The sequence below is a fragment of the Cricetulus griseus genome, chromosome 2 (genome assembly GCF_003668045.3).
Source record: "Cricetulus griseus strain 17A/GY chromosome 2, alternate assembly CriGri-PICRH-1.0, whole genome shotgun sequence".
Taxonomy (NCBI): domain Eukaryota; kingdom Metazoa; phylum Chordata; class Mammalia; order Rodentia; family Cricetidae; genus Cricetulus; species Cricetulus griseus.
The window spans coordinates 314,298,574-314,316,480 of record NC_048595.1 but is presented as its reverse complement, the minus strand read 5'-3'; the positions used below and the strand labels follow the sequence as shown (position 1 = coordinate 314,316,480).

Sequence of the window (17,907 nt, the reverse complement as noted above, 5' to 3'; positions counted from 1 at the left end):
GTGCAATAACAAGTACATTTGATGAATGGTGGTGTTCTTAGTCTCCATGCCAAGTATTCACTGTTACACAGGGGAACATGTGTCTGACATCCCTTACTGTAGACAACCAAGTTCATCCATATCTGAAGCCCATATGGAATACCAGTGGGAGAGAAGTGGAGAACACTTTCTCATATGTGTACTGGCTATTATTTTTTTTCTACAATAGACATTCTGCACCTTTCAGAGCATCTGGGTGTGGACCATAAGCTTTGTCATTCAGTAGATGGCTGGATAAAACAGTAAAGACATGCTTCTGGTTGATAGAATGGCAAAAATCCTTGTTATGTGCTTGCTAACTTTGAAAAGAGATGTCTTACAGATGAAAAGTGTTTTCAGTGTCTAAGACCATGGTGTCCCAGCGCCTTTACATTGCCATACATAACTTGGGTTTCATGACAGTCTGAGATTAAAATTGTATTAACATCTTTTAATATGCATCATTAAGCTGGGTTTAGTATCACATGCCTTTAGTCCCTGTACTTGGGAGGCAGAGACAAGGAAATCTCTGTAAGTTTGAGACCAGCCTGATCCCCATAGTGACTTCTGAGACACCCAGAACTAAATAGTAAGACCCTGTCTCAAAACAAAAACAAACAAACAAAGTGCATCCTTAAAGTTTGGTGTGAAGATGCATGCACAGGGCAGGAAGATGGGGAGTTCAAGGCCAGCCTGAACTGTTTCAACAACAACAAAAGTGGGAAAAAATTACTCAGTTCATTCTGAAATAAATCAATTAATCCCAGTGTTACGATGTTAGTGCCAATAATTGCTATTCCCTAATCAAGTTAACAGAATTGTCTAATTACTTCTTAATGGAAGTACTTATAATTTTCTTGTTCTTCTTAGTGTAATGGGTTGCCAAGAAATCATTCTGTCTCCAGATTTAATTTTTAAAAAATCAAAATGTTAAACCATCTTATGTGTGCAAATGTGTGAATGTTTTTAAGCAGTCTGGATATAAAAATATACTGACAAGATATAAGATAAAAGATTTTTAGCTCCGATTGTTTCAGTTTTTCCCAAATATATTGTAAGTTAGTGACAGAGACCATGAAGACATCTGGGCTCTTGTCCATCTGTCAGTACGCTTCCTAGCTTGTACTGTGGACATTAAGAACTCTGGGCCTTGGTTGCCTTACCTATTAAGTAGAAATAATTTCTTTTTTAAATACATACTTATTTTATGTACATATGAGTGCTCTATCTGCATGTTATGCCTTCATACAGAAGAGGACATCAGACCCCACTATAGATGGTTGAGAGCCACCATGTGGCTTCTGGGAATTGAACTCAAGACCTCTGGAAGTGCATCCAGTGCTCTTAACTGCTGAGCCATCTTTCCAGCCCCTAGAAATAATATCAACTTCTCAGGGAAGACTAAATGAGAGAGGGAAAACATGCTAAGTGGATGCAGTAGTGGCTGACACCGATTAACTATATTGGCTGCCAGTTCAATTATGTACTGCTGACCCAGCAAGCCATTTCTGTGCCCTGTGTGCCGTGACTACTTTACTCTAATAACATCTCTGCCATAGAATTGATCTGTGGTATCAGTTGTCTTGTGCAATGAAATGGCCATCTATCTCCTTGAATTGCAGTTGTCTTAGAAGGCCTATTAGCATTCATTTGTATGCACATCATGGGTTTTGGAATTATCATCTTCGAGAATATCTTTACCCTGTGGTTCAAAGGAACTCTGACTATGTCAGTGGTTCTGGAATCAGAATGAAGCTTGCTGGCTGCCTCAATCTTTAATGCCCTAAGTCAATGTGGCTGGTTTGTGAGGCTTTAGTGGGCTCTCAGAGACACATGTTAACACAAAATCTACTTTTAATTTTCTCAACTGGGCCACCCAAAATTGACACCCTTCATGCAAGGAATTACAAAGTAATGGTTATACTAAGGCAGTTGTCACCTTGGCAAGAAGGCACTGTCTTTGAATTTTGGCCAAATTAGGCCCATTAATACTACTGGATTTTTGTTTTGTTTTGTTTTAAAGTGGAAGTGATTTTCCTTCCAGGATTTACTTCAAAATCATAAAGAACACTTTCAGGTGCTAATCTTTAGACTTCAACTAGTGGCAGAGTAATTAGAGGAAAAGTGACTTTTGATATTTTCCTTTTAGGAACTGGAGCATGCCAAAGACATGGAGAGCCGTGCCATCGTAGACTCAAGAACTCCAGAAGAAGGGAAGCAGAGCCAAGCAATGATGGAAGATGCATGCCTGCCTCTTGAGCAAAAGAAGAGGAAGATCCAGAGGAATCTTCGGACATTGGAGCAGACTGGACACGTGTCATCCAAAAATAAATACCAAGACATTCTCAACGAGATTGCCAAGGTGTCTGGAGATAGTATTCTTCCTTTCTCACGTAAACATTTGCTAGTCGGGCACATGCTGGGCATCCAGCGAGGTAACATGAGGGACTTGTGGTGCATACTTGGTTTCTGTTTTCCTTAGTGGTCTGTATTTTTAAAGGTTTCAAGGAGATTCATGATTTTATAAGGAATAGATACAATGTCTCAAGCCAAAGATACTTGAGACAGACCAGGGGTAAATTCCTGGGAGTGTTCAATAGTGCTGTTACTACTTTAAGCCATGGCTACTTAGTTTTTTGTTTTGTTTTTAAACAGTTTCCTCTTTTAATATCTTATTTATTATGTATATAACATTCTGCTTCCATGTATATCTGCACACCAGAAGAGGACACCAGATCTCATAACAGATGGTTGTGAGCCACCATGTGATTGCTGGGAAATGAACTCAGGACCTCTGGAAGAGCAGTCAGTGCTCTTAACTCTGAGCCATCTTTCCAGCCCCTAGGCTACTTGGTTTTTTGTTTGTTTCTTTATGATACTTTGGAAAATATTTTTTTCTTCCCTGTTAATTGTCATACAGCCCAATTGCTCTTAGGATCTGCCATTGAGATGGTGACTGTACGTTCCTAAGAATTTGCTTCTCTGCAGTTTAGCCTTCTTTTTCATTTCACATTTTGCACTGAGAATTTCCTGCGAAAGTGATCTCAGCTTTGTTCAAGGAAACACAGGAAGTGGTTGAGATCTGTTTATTGATGATAAGGAAGGACATATTTGGTTAAAAAGTACATTTCATTCTTTCAATTCAAATATATGCATGAATATGGATCTGAGTTTAAAGGTACTTAAATGATTAGAGAAAAAAACTATTTTGTCATCCCCTGAGGGAACTACACAGCTTGATTCTTCAGTGGAAAATTATGGTCACTTTTAGAATAATTCTTTCTCCTTCCCCAAGTAATACATACAAAGAATTAGCATTTCTTGTTATAGTTCGAGGTAGAGAATATTTCTCTTGGGGTATATGAGATAGAGAAGCCAATGCTATATGCCATCAATGAGAAGGCTGTATTTAGTGATGAATTTTTATTTCAGAAGGTGCAGGGGAATATGCCTTAGAATTCCTGAAACAATTGGCTTTTAATTTGTTCACAATGGAAAAAATAATATTAAACAGGCACCATTTTCTCAAGTGAAATATTTTCATAGCTTACTTCACACTTTTTAAATTGTTTTTATTGACAGAGAGAGGGGGAGAGAGAGAGAGAGAGAGAGAGAGAGAGAGAGAGAGAGAGAGAGAGAGGAGAGAGAGAGGCTGTGTATGTCCTAATGTCAGCACATGTACCACAGTGTATGTGTGGAGGTCAGAGAACAACCTTTGTAAGCTCACAACCCCTATGTTTCTGAGGCAGAGTTTTTCTTGTCTCTGCTGTACAAAGAACTCCAGGCTAGCTGGCCCACAAGCTTCCAGCCAACTCTTGTTTCCACCCTGCATCTCCCATATCTGGATTCATGCTGGAATTATAGATGCATCCCACCTCATCTGACTTTCTGTGTGGGTTCTGGGGATCAAACTCGTGGCTTTAGTGGTAAGCACTTTTACCCACTGAGAAATCTCCCCAGACTTTACTGAGTGACTTTGCAAACCTAGATCTGCAAGTTTAATTTTAATACAATTCTCCTAATCTATAAACAGTGAGGCAAAACAGTTTGTATTCTAGGAATTCTATTTAAATCTAAGTACAGTCATTTCTTGCTATCTGGAGGGGATTGGGTTAAGGGTTCCAGCTAATAACCAGAATCCATGGATGCACAACTCCCTTAAATGAAATGCATAATATTTGCATATGAGCTGTGTGTGTTTTACTAAAAAGTAAAATGAAATGCCAAGACTGTTTCACTCTGGGCTCAAGCAATCTTCCTGGCTCAGCCTCTTAAGTGGCTGGGACCAACAAGTGTGTGCCATCGTGCCTAGCTTTCCCATATACTCTAGTCATCTCTCATATATATTTTTTTTCTAGATATTTACAATTCCAAATACAGTCTAAGTGCTCTGTGACTACATGTGACGCTATATTGCTTAGGGAGTAGGAAGAGAAAGGTTGACTATGCTCATTAAGAAGACAATAGTGCTTTTCCTCTGTATTTTCAATTCTTACTTCTTTGATCCATAATGTGAAACAACAGAAACAGAAAGTTAGTCAATTGTGACAGTTTTCAGTTTTGAATCTTCTCAAGTCATGAGAGCCAACGATAAGGTGAAATAATACGTAAACAAACTTTTTTGTCTTAAAATATTCTTTAAAGAGGGAAGTTCAACGAAGTCTGAGGAAATCACATTTCTTTTGGTTTCTTTGTACACCTTTTCTTTTACTGATTTGAAAAAAGAGTCCCTCATATTCCAGGCTGGACTATAGCTTGTTATCTCACTCAGGGAGACTTTGAACTTCTGAACTGCTTGCCTCTGCCTCCAGAGTGCTGGGATTACAGGTGTGCACCACCGTGCCTAATGTATGCGCTAAGGATTAGAGCCGGGCTGTTGAGCAGGCACTCTACCAGCTGAGCTACGTTCCAGCCTTTTGTACTTCTTTTAAAACATCTTTTCTTAAACTATTTGGTGATTCTCAAGTTACATTTTTGGCTTTGGGGCAGGAGTCTGTCTGTGAAATGTGTGTTTGTGCGTGTCTGTGAAGTACGTATGTTTGTGTATATTTGTGAAATGTATGTGTATCTGTGAAGTGTGTGTGTGTGTGTGTGTGTGTGTGTGTGTGTGTGTGTGTGTGTACTTTTCCATGAGTAGGTGTGTGGGAACCAGAGGTCAACATTGGGTGACAGTATTTTCAGTTCTGATTTCTCTCTAGTTGTTACTCAGTTCTATAGCTTACTGTGTGAGACAAGTCTCTCACTGAACCTGAATCTCACAGCAGTTTGAGCTGACTGGCTGGCCAATGAGCCCCCCAGGGTCTGCCAGAGTTGCATAAATGTACATGCCACCATGCCTAGCTTTTAGTGGGTATTAGGAATCCAAACTCAAGTCCACTTACTGACTCTGAGCCTACCTCTCTCATCTGGGGGAAAAATAAACTTTAGTAACCCTCTTAAAATAAAAGATGGACATTTTCCAGTTCTGAAGCAGAAAGTAATAACAATGTGTTGTGGTGTGGTAACATATATAATAAGGTGCCTGAGATACACTAGAATCAGCAGTTAGCCACTGGCCTGCTGTTTGTTGCTCTTCATCTAAAGTAGCAATCTAACAAGGCAAGTCTTGCTTCAGCTTATCATTAGAGCCTTTATTTGTTTCAGGATATTCGAAATCAAAGAATCCACCGCAAGCTTCGAAAAGCTGAACTGTCAAAACTTCAGCAGACCCTGAACGCACTTAATAAGAAGGCAGCATTTTATGAAGATCAAATTAATTATTACGACACCTACATAAAAACTTGTGTAGACAACCTAAAAAGAAAGTGAGTTCATGATCATTCACAATGTCATTTGATTGGGGAGACTACAGTACTGGTGGTGACATGGGCTGGTTCTGGACATATTCTAGTTTTGTTTCTATTGCTGATAAAGACCATGACCAAAGCAGTTTGGGGAGGAAAGGGTTTATTTGGCTTACATTTCACCCCAATCACAATCCATCATTGAGGGAACTCAAGTAGCAACCTGGAGGCAGGAACTGAACCAGATAACACAGAGGAGTGCTGCTTACTGGCTTGCTTGTGGCTTGCTCATCCTGCTTTCTTATAGAACCCAGGAACAGCCTAGGGATGACACCACCCACCATGGACTGGAGCCTCCATTATCATTAACTAATTAAGAAAATGCCCTATAGGCTTGCCTTTATCCCAATCTTATGGAGGCATTTTCTCAAGTGAGGCTCCCTCAATTGACTTTAAAACCTTGAATGACTTAGATTGTGCCAAGTTGACATGAAACTATCCAGCACATATATATTAACTTGATTTGAGAATGTTTATGAGGAACAGGATTTTGTTTACCTGATAGTGTTAGATAAGTCATGTATTTGCTAATTTCACAGAGCAACTTAACAATTGAAAATTTAATGATTTAAAATTCCTTGATGGCTTTTTTTTAAGTCACTACTGACACAATAGGACAAATTTGGCAGCTCTCATATCCATTAGTATATGAATTATAGATTTTTTATGCACAATATAAGACTCTCAGTGACTATTCTTTGCTGATAATTATTCTTATCACTAGACTGTGTCAATGCTGATAAAACTTTAATTATCCATTTAGATGTGTGATACAAGATTTTCAGATAACCTTTGTCTGCAAAAGGGCAGTAGGAAATGATACTGTGTAGGAAAATCGATGGTATTACTCATAGGAAGTCTGACTGTTACAGCAACTTTAAGCCACAAACTCTGCAGTCCTGATATGGGTTCGGAGGCTCTCATGCATCATGTGATCTCCATTTTCTCATGTTTAACATGGGATTGAGAGTGGCAGCTTCTCAAGTATTCCTACAAAAGCTCAATGAAATGATTTATAGCAAAGGATGCATTAATTTCAAAGCACCATGGAAACCACTCATTTTGGAAAATACAAATATGTATAAAGTATATATTTGGAATGGGGCTAGCCATGTAGTGTTTACTAAATTAGAGAACTTTTATTAATACCTTCACTTTGGAACAGAAAGTTCATGTAATTACTCCAGGGCTACTTGCAATAACTTATAAGACAGACACTTAGTTCAGAATGCCTGAGAATACAGCATACTTTTTTATTTTAAATGCCAACTTCAGTGGCTTAGGAAATCCAGTTGGGTAGTGATTCCAGAGCAAGGTGAACATTGTCACCTTTTATTGGGAGAGGAAATAGCTCAAGTCAGTATAAGAGGGCCCCTGTGAAGAGTGGGGTCACTGAGCATGGCTGCTGCACTGCCTGAACCATCTTGACAACAGGTGGTTGTTCTCATTTGCTCAGAAATTCTCGGAGGTCGATTAAACTGGATGGAAAAGCAGAACCCAAAGGAACGAAGAGAGTGAAGCCAGTGAGGTACACAGCAGCAAAGCTGCATGACAAAGGTGTCCTATTGGGCATAGATGACCTTCAAACCAACCAGTAAGTAGAGCCTAGAACCTACTGAGAACACACCTGCCCTCTACTCACACACAAGGGGACTGAGCATTCTTCTGCTTCCCTGGGTGGCTCATAGGGCTTTGTTCTGCCAAGACTTAGCAAGGATCACTAGTCTTACTCCCCCAGACCTTTAGTATCTGGTGCTGATATGGTCAGTCCTATGAAGGGTGTGTATCCAGAAGTTATCTGTTTGTCTAATATGTGGATCCTCGGGTCTTCTCTTGGTTTTTTCCAAAGAAGTGCATCAGAGCAGTGGGCATAAAAGGCTGCCTTCTGATCTTGGTGCAAGAGCCATCTACAGTTGCTAAACAATGGCTTTGCATTCCAAACCCACCAGCTGTGCCAGTCCCTGGTCAGAACTACCTCCAACAGAGTGCTTGGAATGTGTGAATTCAAGGTGGAAGGACAAATAGAAGCCCATCAGGCACAGCCCTAGCAGGCACACCATATATTCAGGGAACCTTCCTATCTTCCTTTGTTTCAAGAGAAGTCAGCCACTGGCTTTGGCCTCCTCTCTGACTCCACCCCTACCCCTCACCATCTTTGAGGGCCTGACCACAAAACCTTACTATATATGCTCAGAGAACAAGTCTATTACTCTCTTGAAGTTTCTGTACTCTGCTGCCCAATGGTAGTATAGGTCAATGTCCAAGCATTACACCTGCTATCTCCCTTGTAATCAAGCATCTAGTTCAGATTGGAACAGTGGCCTTCAGACTGGACATTTAAGGAATGGAGTGAAGAGATGATGCAAGATGCCAGGCTGCCTTAGGCTCTTCTGCTCACTGGTTCAAGTTGAGGATCTGTTAGGGTTCACTTGTAATTGCCTGAGCCTGACTGCTCCTCTTTTTAATAGGTTTAAGAATGTTACATTTGATATCATGGCTACTGAGGACATGGGCATCTTTGATGTCAGATCCAAATTCCTTGGTGTTGAGATGGAAAAGGTGCAGCTCAATATTCAGGTAAGCTGGGATTTTGTATGGGGCCACAGAGGCTCTCTCTGCCTTACACAGTCCCTGACAACACTGCTGCAAAAGCCTGAGTTTAACTCCTGGAACTATGGAACTCAGATGGTGGAAAGAGAGAGCCTACTTTTCCAAATTGCCCTCTGACTTCCACTTGTATGCCGTGTGTGTGTGTGTGTGTGTGTGTGTGTGTGTTTGTGTGTAAATTTTTAATTGTAAGATTGAAATGAAAATTGTGTCTGATATTAACTGTTTTTTCCCAGTACTGAAGTTCAAACCCAGACCCTCTCACACACAAACTAGCTCTGTACCTCCAAATTATAACTACAGCCCTCTCTCTACCTTCAAACCATTTTCTTCCATGTAGGGCAGTATAGCATCGCTCACTGTCATTTATGGACTTGCTAAGATACAGCTCTTACCTCAGAGCTGCCACATCAGAAGTCCCCAGGGCTAAGCTCAGGGTCCTGAGTCCTAACTAGCCTGTATTTTTAAGCATACTAATGTTTTGGAAGCCCCAGCGGGATTATTGGATCACCATCCAATCTGTTTCACCATCAGTTCTTCTAGTATACTTTAAACTCTGATGTCATACAGATGTACCATCATCCCTCTGGTTCTAGGACTTACTTCAGATGCAGTATGAAGGGGTGGCTGTGATGAAAATGTTCGATAAGGTGAAGGTGAACGTGAACCTCCTCATATACCTGCTCAACAAGAAGTTCTACGGAAAGTGAGGTGCCTGCAAGGAGCACGTGGATTTTCTATGGCCTGGGTTGAAAAATGAGTTTGTCTAGTATTTTTGTTTTAAAACATGATTGAAATCACTGCTTATAAATGTGTGTTTTTTTTTTAAAAGACCAAAACTGTTATGAAGAATGTAGCCACGTGCCTTTTTGATAATTGGATACTACAGCAGAGTGAGAGACAAGGTGGGCAGGTGGGATAGACACACTCACTGTACTGTGGTACAGGTACTCCAGCTGAAAGCTCTGAACACCCTGTGATTTGTTTTAAAGTTGGAGGCGAAAGTCTAGCTGACTAGGGACAAATGTATAAACCTATTTTCCTATGAAAAAAATTTTAAATGTCCCACTTAAATGATGTAATTCTTCATAGATTGTTTTCTATCTGTGGAGAAGTAGAGATCTAATTAATTTGTAATGAATTATTTAGACATATAGTTCTAAGCCCTGCCTTCTGGGAATTATCGGTTTTAAAGAGAACTTTTGTGCAATTCAAAATGAAGTTTTTTTATAAGTAATTGAAAGTGATAATACAATAACACTTTCTGTATAAAAGTATATATTTTATGTGATTTATTCAATTTACTCAAAGTGCACTACTGCCTCATTGAAAGGCTTCTGTATGAGGAGTCACATGGACCGACGACCATGGATAGCAGTTATAGACCCCCACCTTCACCCCTCACAATTTATTTGAATACTTCAATTGTGCCTCTCAAATTTTTTGTAATGCTATAAAATCAGTATCTAGATGGTTTTTAAATGTATTCTTTGAAAATTGTTTTATGTAAAATAAATGTTACTTAATTACATGAATGTGGTTTATAGGTTGTCTTAATAAATCCAACTTACTTAGTGGGTAAAAGACTCCTGGTGGGGCTTCTCAGGAAAAGTAGTCATTTACCCAGAGCTGTAAAAATTAGGGTACAGAGTAAGCCGCTGTGGGAGGCAACACAGGACCTCATGTTTAGCCATTCATGATAAATGGATCCACCATTGATCCAAAGATCCAGGTCAGGTAGTGGGTCTTGTACTTACCACTCATTCCCAACCAGAGAAAAAAAAAGGCAGTTCAGAATAAAATACTTTGCATTACAGAGGTCACTTCTGCCTACTTCCAATTGGCCAATAGTAGGTTACCGCTGGCTAGAGTCACTGACTCTGTTGTATGGTTATAACAAAATACCTGAAGCTAGGCACTTTATAAAGGGGGAAAATGCTTATTTAATTCAAAGTTCTGGAAGCTCTGAACAGGCTAGCAGCATCTGCTTGATATTATACAATGGCACTTGAAGAAGAAACAAATACCTGGAGTCCCCTTCCCTTCCAACAACCCACTCTGCTTGCTGTCATTAATCTCATCCCAACAGACACAACCTACCCGAAGCCCTAATCTGTTCTCTTGAGGACATTATTCATGAGGGTAAAGCTCCTATGATTTAATTATCCCTTAAAGATCCCACCATTTCTCAACATCTTTACTGAGACTCAAATGTCAATATGGGTTCAATGTGCAGATTGAGGACAAACTGTAACAATCCCTAACTAGGCAGCTAAGTATCCAGTGAAAACCAACAGTGGAGTGGGAATGGTTCTGTTATTAAAGAGAAAGAGAAAGCAGAGTAGGGACTTGGACCCTCGGGCTCGTCACTTAGCTCATTCATTCAACAGGCTTTTTTCCCCTTAGGAATTGTAAAATAGGCTTATTTGACATAGTGTACTTAAGTTTAAGAATCAACAGAATTTGGAAAATTTTGATAAGTGGACTCTTCTATTTTTATAATAGTTTCATACTACATTGATTTTTCAGATTTTAAGTTTTCTATGTATATGAGCTTTTTGATTGCATATATGCATGTGCACCACATGTCTGCTCGGTGTCCATGGTTGTCAGAAGAAGGCATCAGGCCCCCAGGAAGCAGAGCTATGGATGGTTACAAGCCACTATGGGGGCCCTTAGATTGAACCTGGGTCCTCTGCAAAAGTAGCAATTGCTGTTAACTGCTGAGCCAGCTCTCTAGCCCCAAGCAACATACATTTTTGACTTACTGCAGAACAATGCTATGGGTGTGGTTTGTTTTTGTTTTGTTTTTCCATATCACTAGATTTAATGTGGAGCTTAGTAGAAGCATTCTGGTAAGTTTCCCCTTAAGAACAAATCTTGCTCTCCTTACTACCAGTATTGGAAAGAGAGAATGTGGCCAGGAGCTGCAAGGATAAGGGCATGAGTTAGCGCTCCTTCTGCTCCAGGAGGGACTTGGAGTGGAAATGTATACATGAAAACCCAGGTGAGGGAGCAGTGTTTGGAAGCACGAGCCAGTGTTCCCTGGCATCTTTAAAAAGATCCATCTTGTTCCAGCAGCAGAGCTGGCAAGCTGCGTGTGTAAGTAAAGACACTTGGATCATGCCAGTGTCCTCAGGACATTTGATTATGCCTCAGGAGAACCAGGAGTGTGTTTCCCATTGTCCCTCAAGATAGAATTTTTTGTGTGTGCAATAGTGTTTTGCCAAGGGTATCAGATTCCCCTGGAACTGGAGTTACAGACAGTTGTGAGCTGCCATGTGGGTGCTGCAATTGAACTCGGGTCCTCTGGAAGAGCAGTTGGTGCTCTTAACCACTGAGCCATGTGTCCAGCCCCAATAGGGATGTTCTTTGTTGAGATCTTCGAGGGGGATAGCTAAGGCTGACCAGAGGAGGAGGAATGTAATGAGGAAATGAAGCAACAACAAGCAATGGGGCCTTGCATGCCTCTGAACTAAGTCTGTAGATACTATTGGAGCCAAAGCCTGGGCCTCTCATCTTCTTTACCAAATCCTGCCTGCTTCTTCCCAATTACTCACAGCTTTTCTCATTCAGTGACATTTTTTAAATTTCTTAAGTGTGTGCAGATAGCGTAAGTGTGCATATCTGTGGGCTTGCACACTTATGTGTGGAGCCAGAGGGTCAACTTTGAATGTCTTCCTCTATTACTCTTTCAACTTATTTTTTTGAAGTAAGGTCTCTCATTGAACCTAGAGCTTATCTTTGAGCCAGGCTGGCTGGGTAGCCTCTGGGCTCCACCTGTCTCCACCCCACCCCACCCCCACTCCTAGAAAGGTGGTTATAGGCATGCACCACCATGTTCAGCTTCTCTGTGGATTCTGGGACTGGAACTCGGGTCCTCATGCTTGTGCTGCAAGCCCTTCCCCTACTGAGCCATTTCTCCAGCCCACAGCAGACTCCTTTGCCTGTATAGAAGATTAACACTGCACATTGGGACTATAATGATCTTTACAAAGCTGGTTCCCGTATTTTGAGATGATCACATTTAGTCAAAGAGGGTGACAGCACTGTGTTCCCCCCAACTTCTACCATGACATCGGGCATTTTAGTTCATTTTTATGCAGGGTCTCACTGTGCAGCCCTGGCTGGCCTTAAACTCGAAGGGATTCACCTGCCTCTGACTCCAAGTGCTGGGACTAAAGGTGTGTGCCACCATCCCTGGACCATTCCTGGCATTTAACAAAGACAAAGCATGGCAGCACCCCCTGCCCCAGCCACTCTATGAGCTCCAGTCAGGAAGACCTGTCTCAATTATTCTGGAAGTCAGTGGCCAAGTAAGATACCACCCTGGTAATCGCTGAGTGGTAGAGAAGAACTGCAATGTGTAGGCTCCAGGGTGGCCAGGGGTGTGTGTATGGACACTAATTAGAGTTACTGTTCATGGTATGACTTTTATGATTTCTGTGGTTAAGTGGGGGTTAGTGGTATTCCTCAAACATCTCAAGAAGCAACCACAGAACTGTGGATGGTAAAAAGTGCTCTGTATTTTGAAAGACATTTCATGTGTATTAGACCTTACTGCCAGTTAGCTTTTTGAAAGTGCTTTGCATGTGGTACTGAAACTAGGACCTGGTAATAGGTTAAAATAGAGCCCCCAAGCTCTGTGGCAGTGGTTCTCAACCTTCCTGACATGTTGTGGCCCTTTAATACAGTTCCTCATGTTGTGGTGACCCCCAACCATAAAATTATTTTTGTTACTACCTCACAGTGGTAATTTTGCCACTGTCATGACTAATGTACATATTTTTTGGAGATTGAGGTTTGTCAAAGAGGTTTCGACCTAGAGGTTGAGAACCACCATCCAGAAGCTGTGTTTCAGGCTTTGTCAGTTCAGTGCTGGGCAATACCTTATAAATAGTAGTGTGGTAAGAAGTCTGGAAATGGGGTGAGGAGGAGAGAATTCAACCCTTCCTGAGCCCCTCATGAGTCCAGCACGACTTAGGACAGACAGTTGGATAGATGGGGCTTTTACTGATAATCCAGTGTTAACTGAGCTCCCTGTCAGCTCCCATATAAAACAGCTGGTGTGGCCTTAGTTGGAGGCTTTGTTTTCCTTAGGACCTAAAATCTCTAAGCTCAACTACCCAGGAGTTTTCCCCATGTAACAGGAACTGAACTTTCTGTTTTAAGACAGGATCTCATGTAGCCCAGCTGGCCTCAAACTCACCATAGCAAGTGGCTGAGGATACTTGAACTCTCGGTGGTCCTGCCCTTGCCTCCCAAGAGCTATAATTACAGGTGTGCACCACCTCCGTCTGGTGAACAAAAAAGTTGTTTTCTTTCTAACAGATATGAAATTAGACAGATACTGAATTTGACCTTTGCTCAGTAATCTGAGCCTTGCAGGTGGTTTACCACTCTCCTGGGGGCTAAGTAGTGGAAATACTTGTTTCTTCATTATGAGACACAAATTATATTTCTAAACCGAAAATACCAATACAGGTTTGTAACAACAAGAGATAAAAAACAGGCCTCCTCTTGGTTAGATTGTGACTTACTTAACCTGTTTGTTTGGAAAACAACTGTGGAGGTCTTATGCAGACCAGGAAGTGCCTCACTCTTATTTCCTGTGCTTTCACACCAACAGGTGTTCATATTACCACCACTAGATTCTAAAAGGAAATTAGTAGGTGAATTTCTAGAATATTCTATTATCTTTGGAAAGCTTTGATTAGAGGCATGGAAACAATACCCGAAATAGACAGAAGGGTTGCTGAAAAGGAACAGTGCTCCTAACATCCTGGGATTAAAATTTATACCATGATGATGCATGTGCGTTTTTAAAGATTGGAATACACCATCCACACAGTGGGATGGCTCACACTATTTGGTGCCAGGCAAGTTCAAATCAGGACTGTGAATTACCCGAGTGTATGACAACTAATCCCAACCGGAAGGATGCTGTAAAGCTGAGACTCCTTTGCAGGGAATGTTCATTAACTCTGATAGGCAGGCTGTCCAACTCCACGAAATGGACATTTACTATAAAAGTGACAGAGGGGTTGGGCATAAGTGGCAGGGAACGAAAGAAGCAGAGGAATTGATTTTTTTTTCCAAGAGTTCTAAAGGGCTTACAATCATGACAGAAATGTTGTCAAGCTTTTAGGACAAAATAAAGAAAATGTCATCAATAGACCATAATACAAAGTCCATCTGAAGAGGCAGGCAGAACTTCCAGTGTTTTGGTGGGATGTTTAGTGAAGCTGACAGAGGCTCATAGCTGGATAAAATGTTTGTACAAGTCAAAATGTAACATGTAGCTGAAATGGCTATTTGGGGGAAGGAGTGAATATTAACCAACTAAACAATGAGGTCAAAAGTTGGAGTAAACCATAAAAAAGTAAAAGGGAAGAAAAATGTATGATTGTATACTTTCATGAAAATTTCTCCTGACACCCCAATACTATATTGCAAGGAATATACAACAACTTAAAAATACAAATAAAGCTGGGCATGGTGGTGCATGCCTTTGATCCCAGCACTTGGGAGGCAGAGATAGGAGGATCCCTGTGAGTTCCAGGCCAGCCTGATCTACAAAATCAGTTCCTGGACAGCCAAGGCTACATAGTGAAACCTTGTCTTGAAAAAAAAAAAAAAAGAAAGAAAGAAAAGAAAAGAAAAGAAACAAACAAACAAAAAACTGTGTGAAAGTTAATGACACTGAAAATAACAGAACAGTGAAGAGATGCCTCAGTGGTTAAGGATGTGTGTGGTTCTTCCAGAGGACCAGGTTTAATTCCCAGCACCCACATGGTGATTCTCAACCATTGACAACATCACAACCATCCGAGGCACCAGATGCCCTCTTCTAACCTCTGAGCATGCATACAGGGAAAATACACATAAAATGAGTAAATAAAATAAAAAAAACATTAAAACAATAACAAAAACATGAAAATGAAAAAATTCATTTCAACTTCTGGATGAATAAATCAGAAAAAGAAAATCAAAATAAACTATGCTAGGAACAAAAAAAATGGAGGCAAAACTATAGATGAAAATATTTTGAGGAGTGGAGGGCCTTGGTCCTGCCTCAAATGATGTGACAGACTTGATGATTTCCCATGAGAGGCCTCACCCTCTCTGAGAGTGGATGGGGATGGGGTGGGGAGAGGGTGGGGCCGTGGAAGGAAGGGAGCAAGGGGCAACTGGGATTGGTATATGAAATAAGATTGTTTTAAAAATAATAGAAATTTCTATAAAACAAAAAAATTAAAAAAAAATTTTTGAAGAATAAAACTCAGTGTACATATTGGAATACTATATGGGTTTTTGTTCTTGTTTTTGAGATGGGATTCCCTATGTAATCCAAGCTAAACTTACCTCTTGGAGCAATAAGATTCTAGGTATATGACATCATACCCAGCTACTTTTTTTTTTCCAGCTACTTTTTAAAAAAGAAGTTGACATATATGTTTGAAGACAGTAAACGTAGAGAAATACAAATTATGGAAGTCCCAGGAATATGTCAAAAATGGTAGATGTTTTCAAATGTTTAAAACAAAAGTAATCATTTTGGGAACACAAATGATGCACAGAACTTTGAGTGAGAAAGTCATTCTTGGGCTGGAGAGATGGCTCAGCAGTTAAAGGGAAGACTCACAACCAAAAATATAAGAGAAAGCCATTCATTTTTTTAAAGATTTATTTATTATGTATATAGTGTTCTGCCTGCATATATGCTTCCACACCAGAAGAGGCACCAGATCTCATTACAGATGGATGTGAGCCACCAAGTAGTTGCTGGGAATTGAACTCAGGACCTCTGGAAGCACAGCCAGTGCTCTTAACCTCTGAGCCATCTCTCCAGCCCAAGAAAGTCATTCTGGTCAGAAACGAGAGTGAAATGAGGAAAGGTGCAAAACATTTCAACAGTGACTTGTGGGTGGGCCAGCGAGATGGCGAGGCAGGGAGAGGTGCTTGCCACCAAGCCAATGTGGGAGTCTGGAATCTATACAGCAGAAGGAGAGAAATGGCTCCAGCAAGTTGTCCTCTGACTACACACAGGCCATGGCACATGTGCATGCGTGCACGGGTGTGCGCACGTGTGTGTGTGTGTGTGTGTGTGTGTGTGTGTGCGCGCGCGCACACACACACACACACACTTAAAAATGCAAAAGATAATTTCTTTTTAAAGAAACAGGAACATGTGTATATGTTAATGCCCATTTGGAGGTCCATGTACATTTTCATGGGGCATGTTAAAGAAAATTACAAATTAAATTCAGCCCATGCTTGAAGATTCCATCTTCTCAATTCAATTTACTTATACTGGAGAATATTTGAGGGACAGAGTCTGTAATGAACATGTCTAGATTTCTCTCTGTTTTATCCCCTAAACAATAAAAATGTCACTTGCACCACATTTCTGTTCTATTAGACACAACTATTGAGAAATGATTTCAAGTATGACAAAACGTGCCATTTGGTTATATGCAAATACTATGCTGTTAAATATAAAGGACATGCGCATCCTCAGATCTGGCTTTCCTTAGAGATCCTGAAACCACTCACTTTTGGACATTCAAGGACACATGTATGTGGAATATTCGTTTGATTTTGTTTTAGACAAGGGCTTTCTATGAAGCTCATGCTGGGCTAGAACATGCAATTTTCCTGCTTGTGTGTCTCTGGTGCTGGGATTACAGGTGTGCAACACCATGCCTGGCTTGGAATCACATTCAGTATTCCTGGCTCTCTTAAAGCAATGGTTGACAAAATGCATTCACTCTCACACACAGCCCCCAAGTAGTAGTAGCAGCAGCAGCAGCAGCAGCACTTGCTCTCTTCTGAATTCTGTGGACATCAGGTATGCATGTGGTACAAACACATGCAAGGCAAAACACTCAGAGACATAAAATAACTCTTAAAAAATTTCAAATTTACACAGGATTTTATGAATGAATCGTTTTATCCTGTGTATCCACATATATACACTACACCCTTGTTAACCATCTCAGTATGACAATTATCTGTCCCAGTATCCCAGTACTTGTGACTAAATAGTCTTTTACTTAACAACAATGCCAAAGCACAAGAGAGTGATACACAGAGGGTATCATGACATCAAAGAACAGATTAACTCTGATACTAAGGGGCGATGCAGGAGAAGATACAGGCAAAACCAGTATCCGGCATACAGGGTTTGGCTCTCCTGGTTTAAGGCATCCACGAGGTGGTTTAGAAGCACCTCTCTGGATTAAGGAAAACTACTATACTCCATGTCTTCAGCCATCAAAACAAAAACAAAAATACAGTCGCTTGTTTTATTGCTTTTCTTAATTTTGGGTATCTTACAGTTAATTGGAGTGTCTCTTTAAAAATCAGTGCTATTCCTTGGGTTAATTGCAGCATTTCACTTTTTCTTGCTATAAAATTGATTAACCGAAAGAAACCC

The 17,907-nt window shown here is 40.6% G+C and overlaps 1 protein-coding gene across 1 annotated transcript in view; it reads left to right on the top strand.

The window, feature by feature from the left end:
- Nucleotides 1-9,279, top strand: part of Iqgap2 (IQ motif containing GTPase activating protein 2) — a 271,719-nt gene extending 262,440 nt beyond the window's left edge. The window contains exons 32-36 of the mRNA XM_027401697.2: nt 2,168-2,380; nt 5,662-5,822; nt 7,318-7,455; nt 8,330-8,438; nt 9,065-9,279. Of these exons, the coding sequence (XP_027257498.1) occupies nt 2,168-2,380; nt 5,662-5,822; nt 7,318-7,455; nt 8,330-8,438; nt 9,065-9,178 (735 nt within the window). The 3' untranslated portion in view covers nt 9,179-9,279. The remainder of the gene's footprint in view (nt 1-2,167; nt 2,381-5,661; nt 5,823-7,317; nt 7,456-8,329; nt 8,439-9,064) is intronic.
- Nucleotides 9,280-17,907: the final 8,628 nt, after the last annotated feature.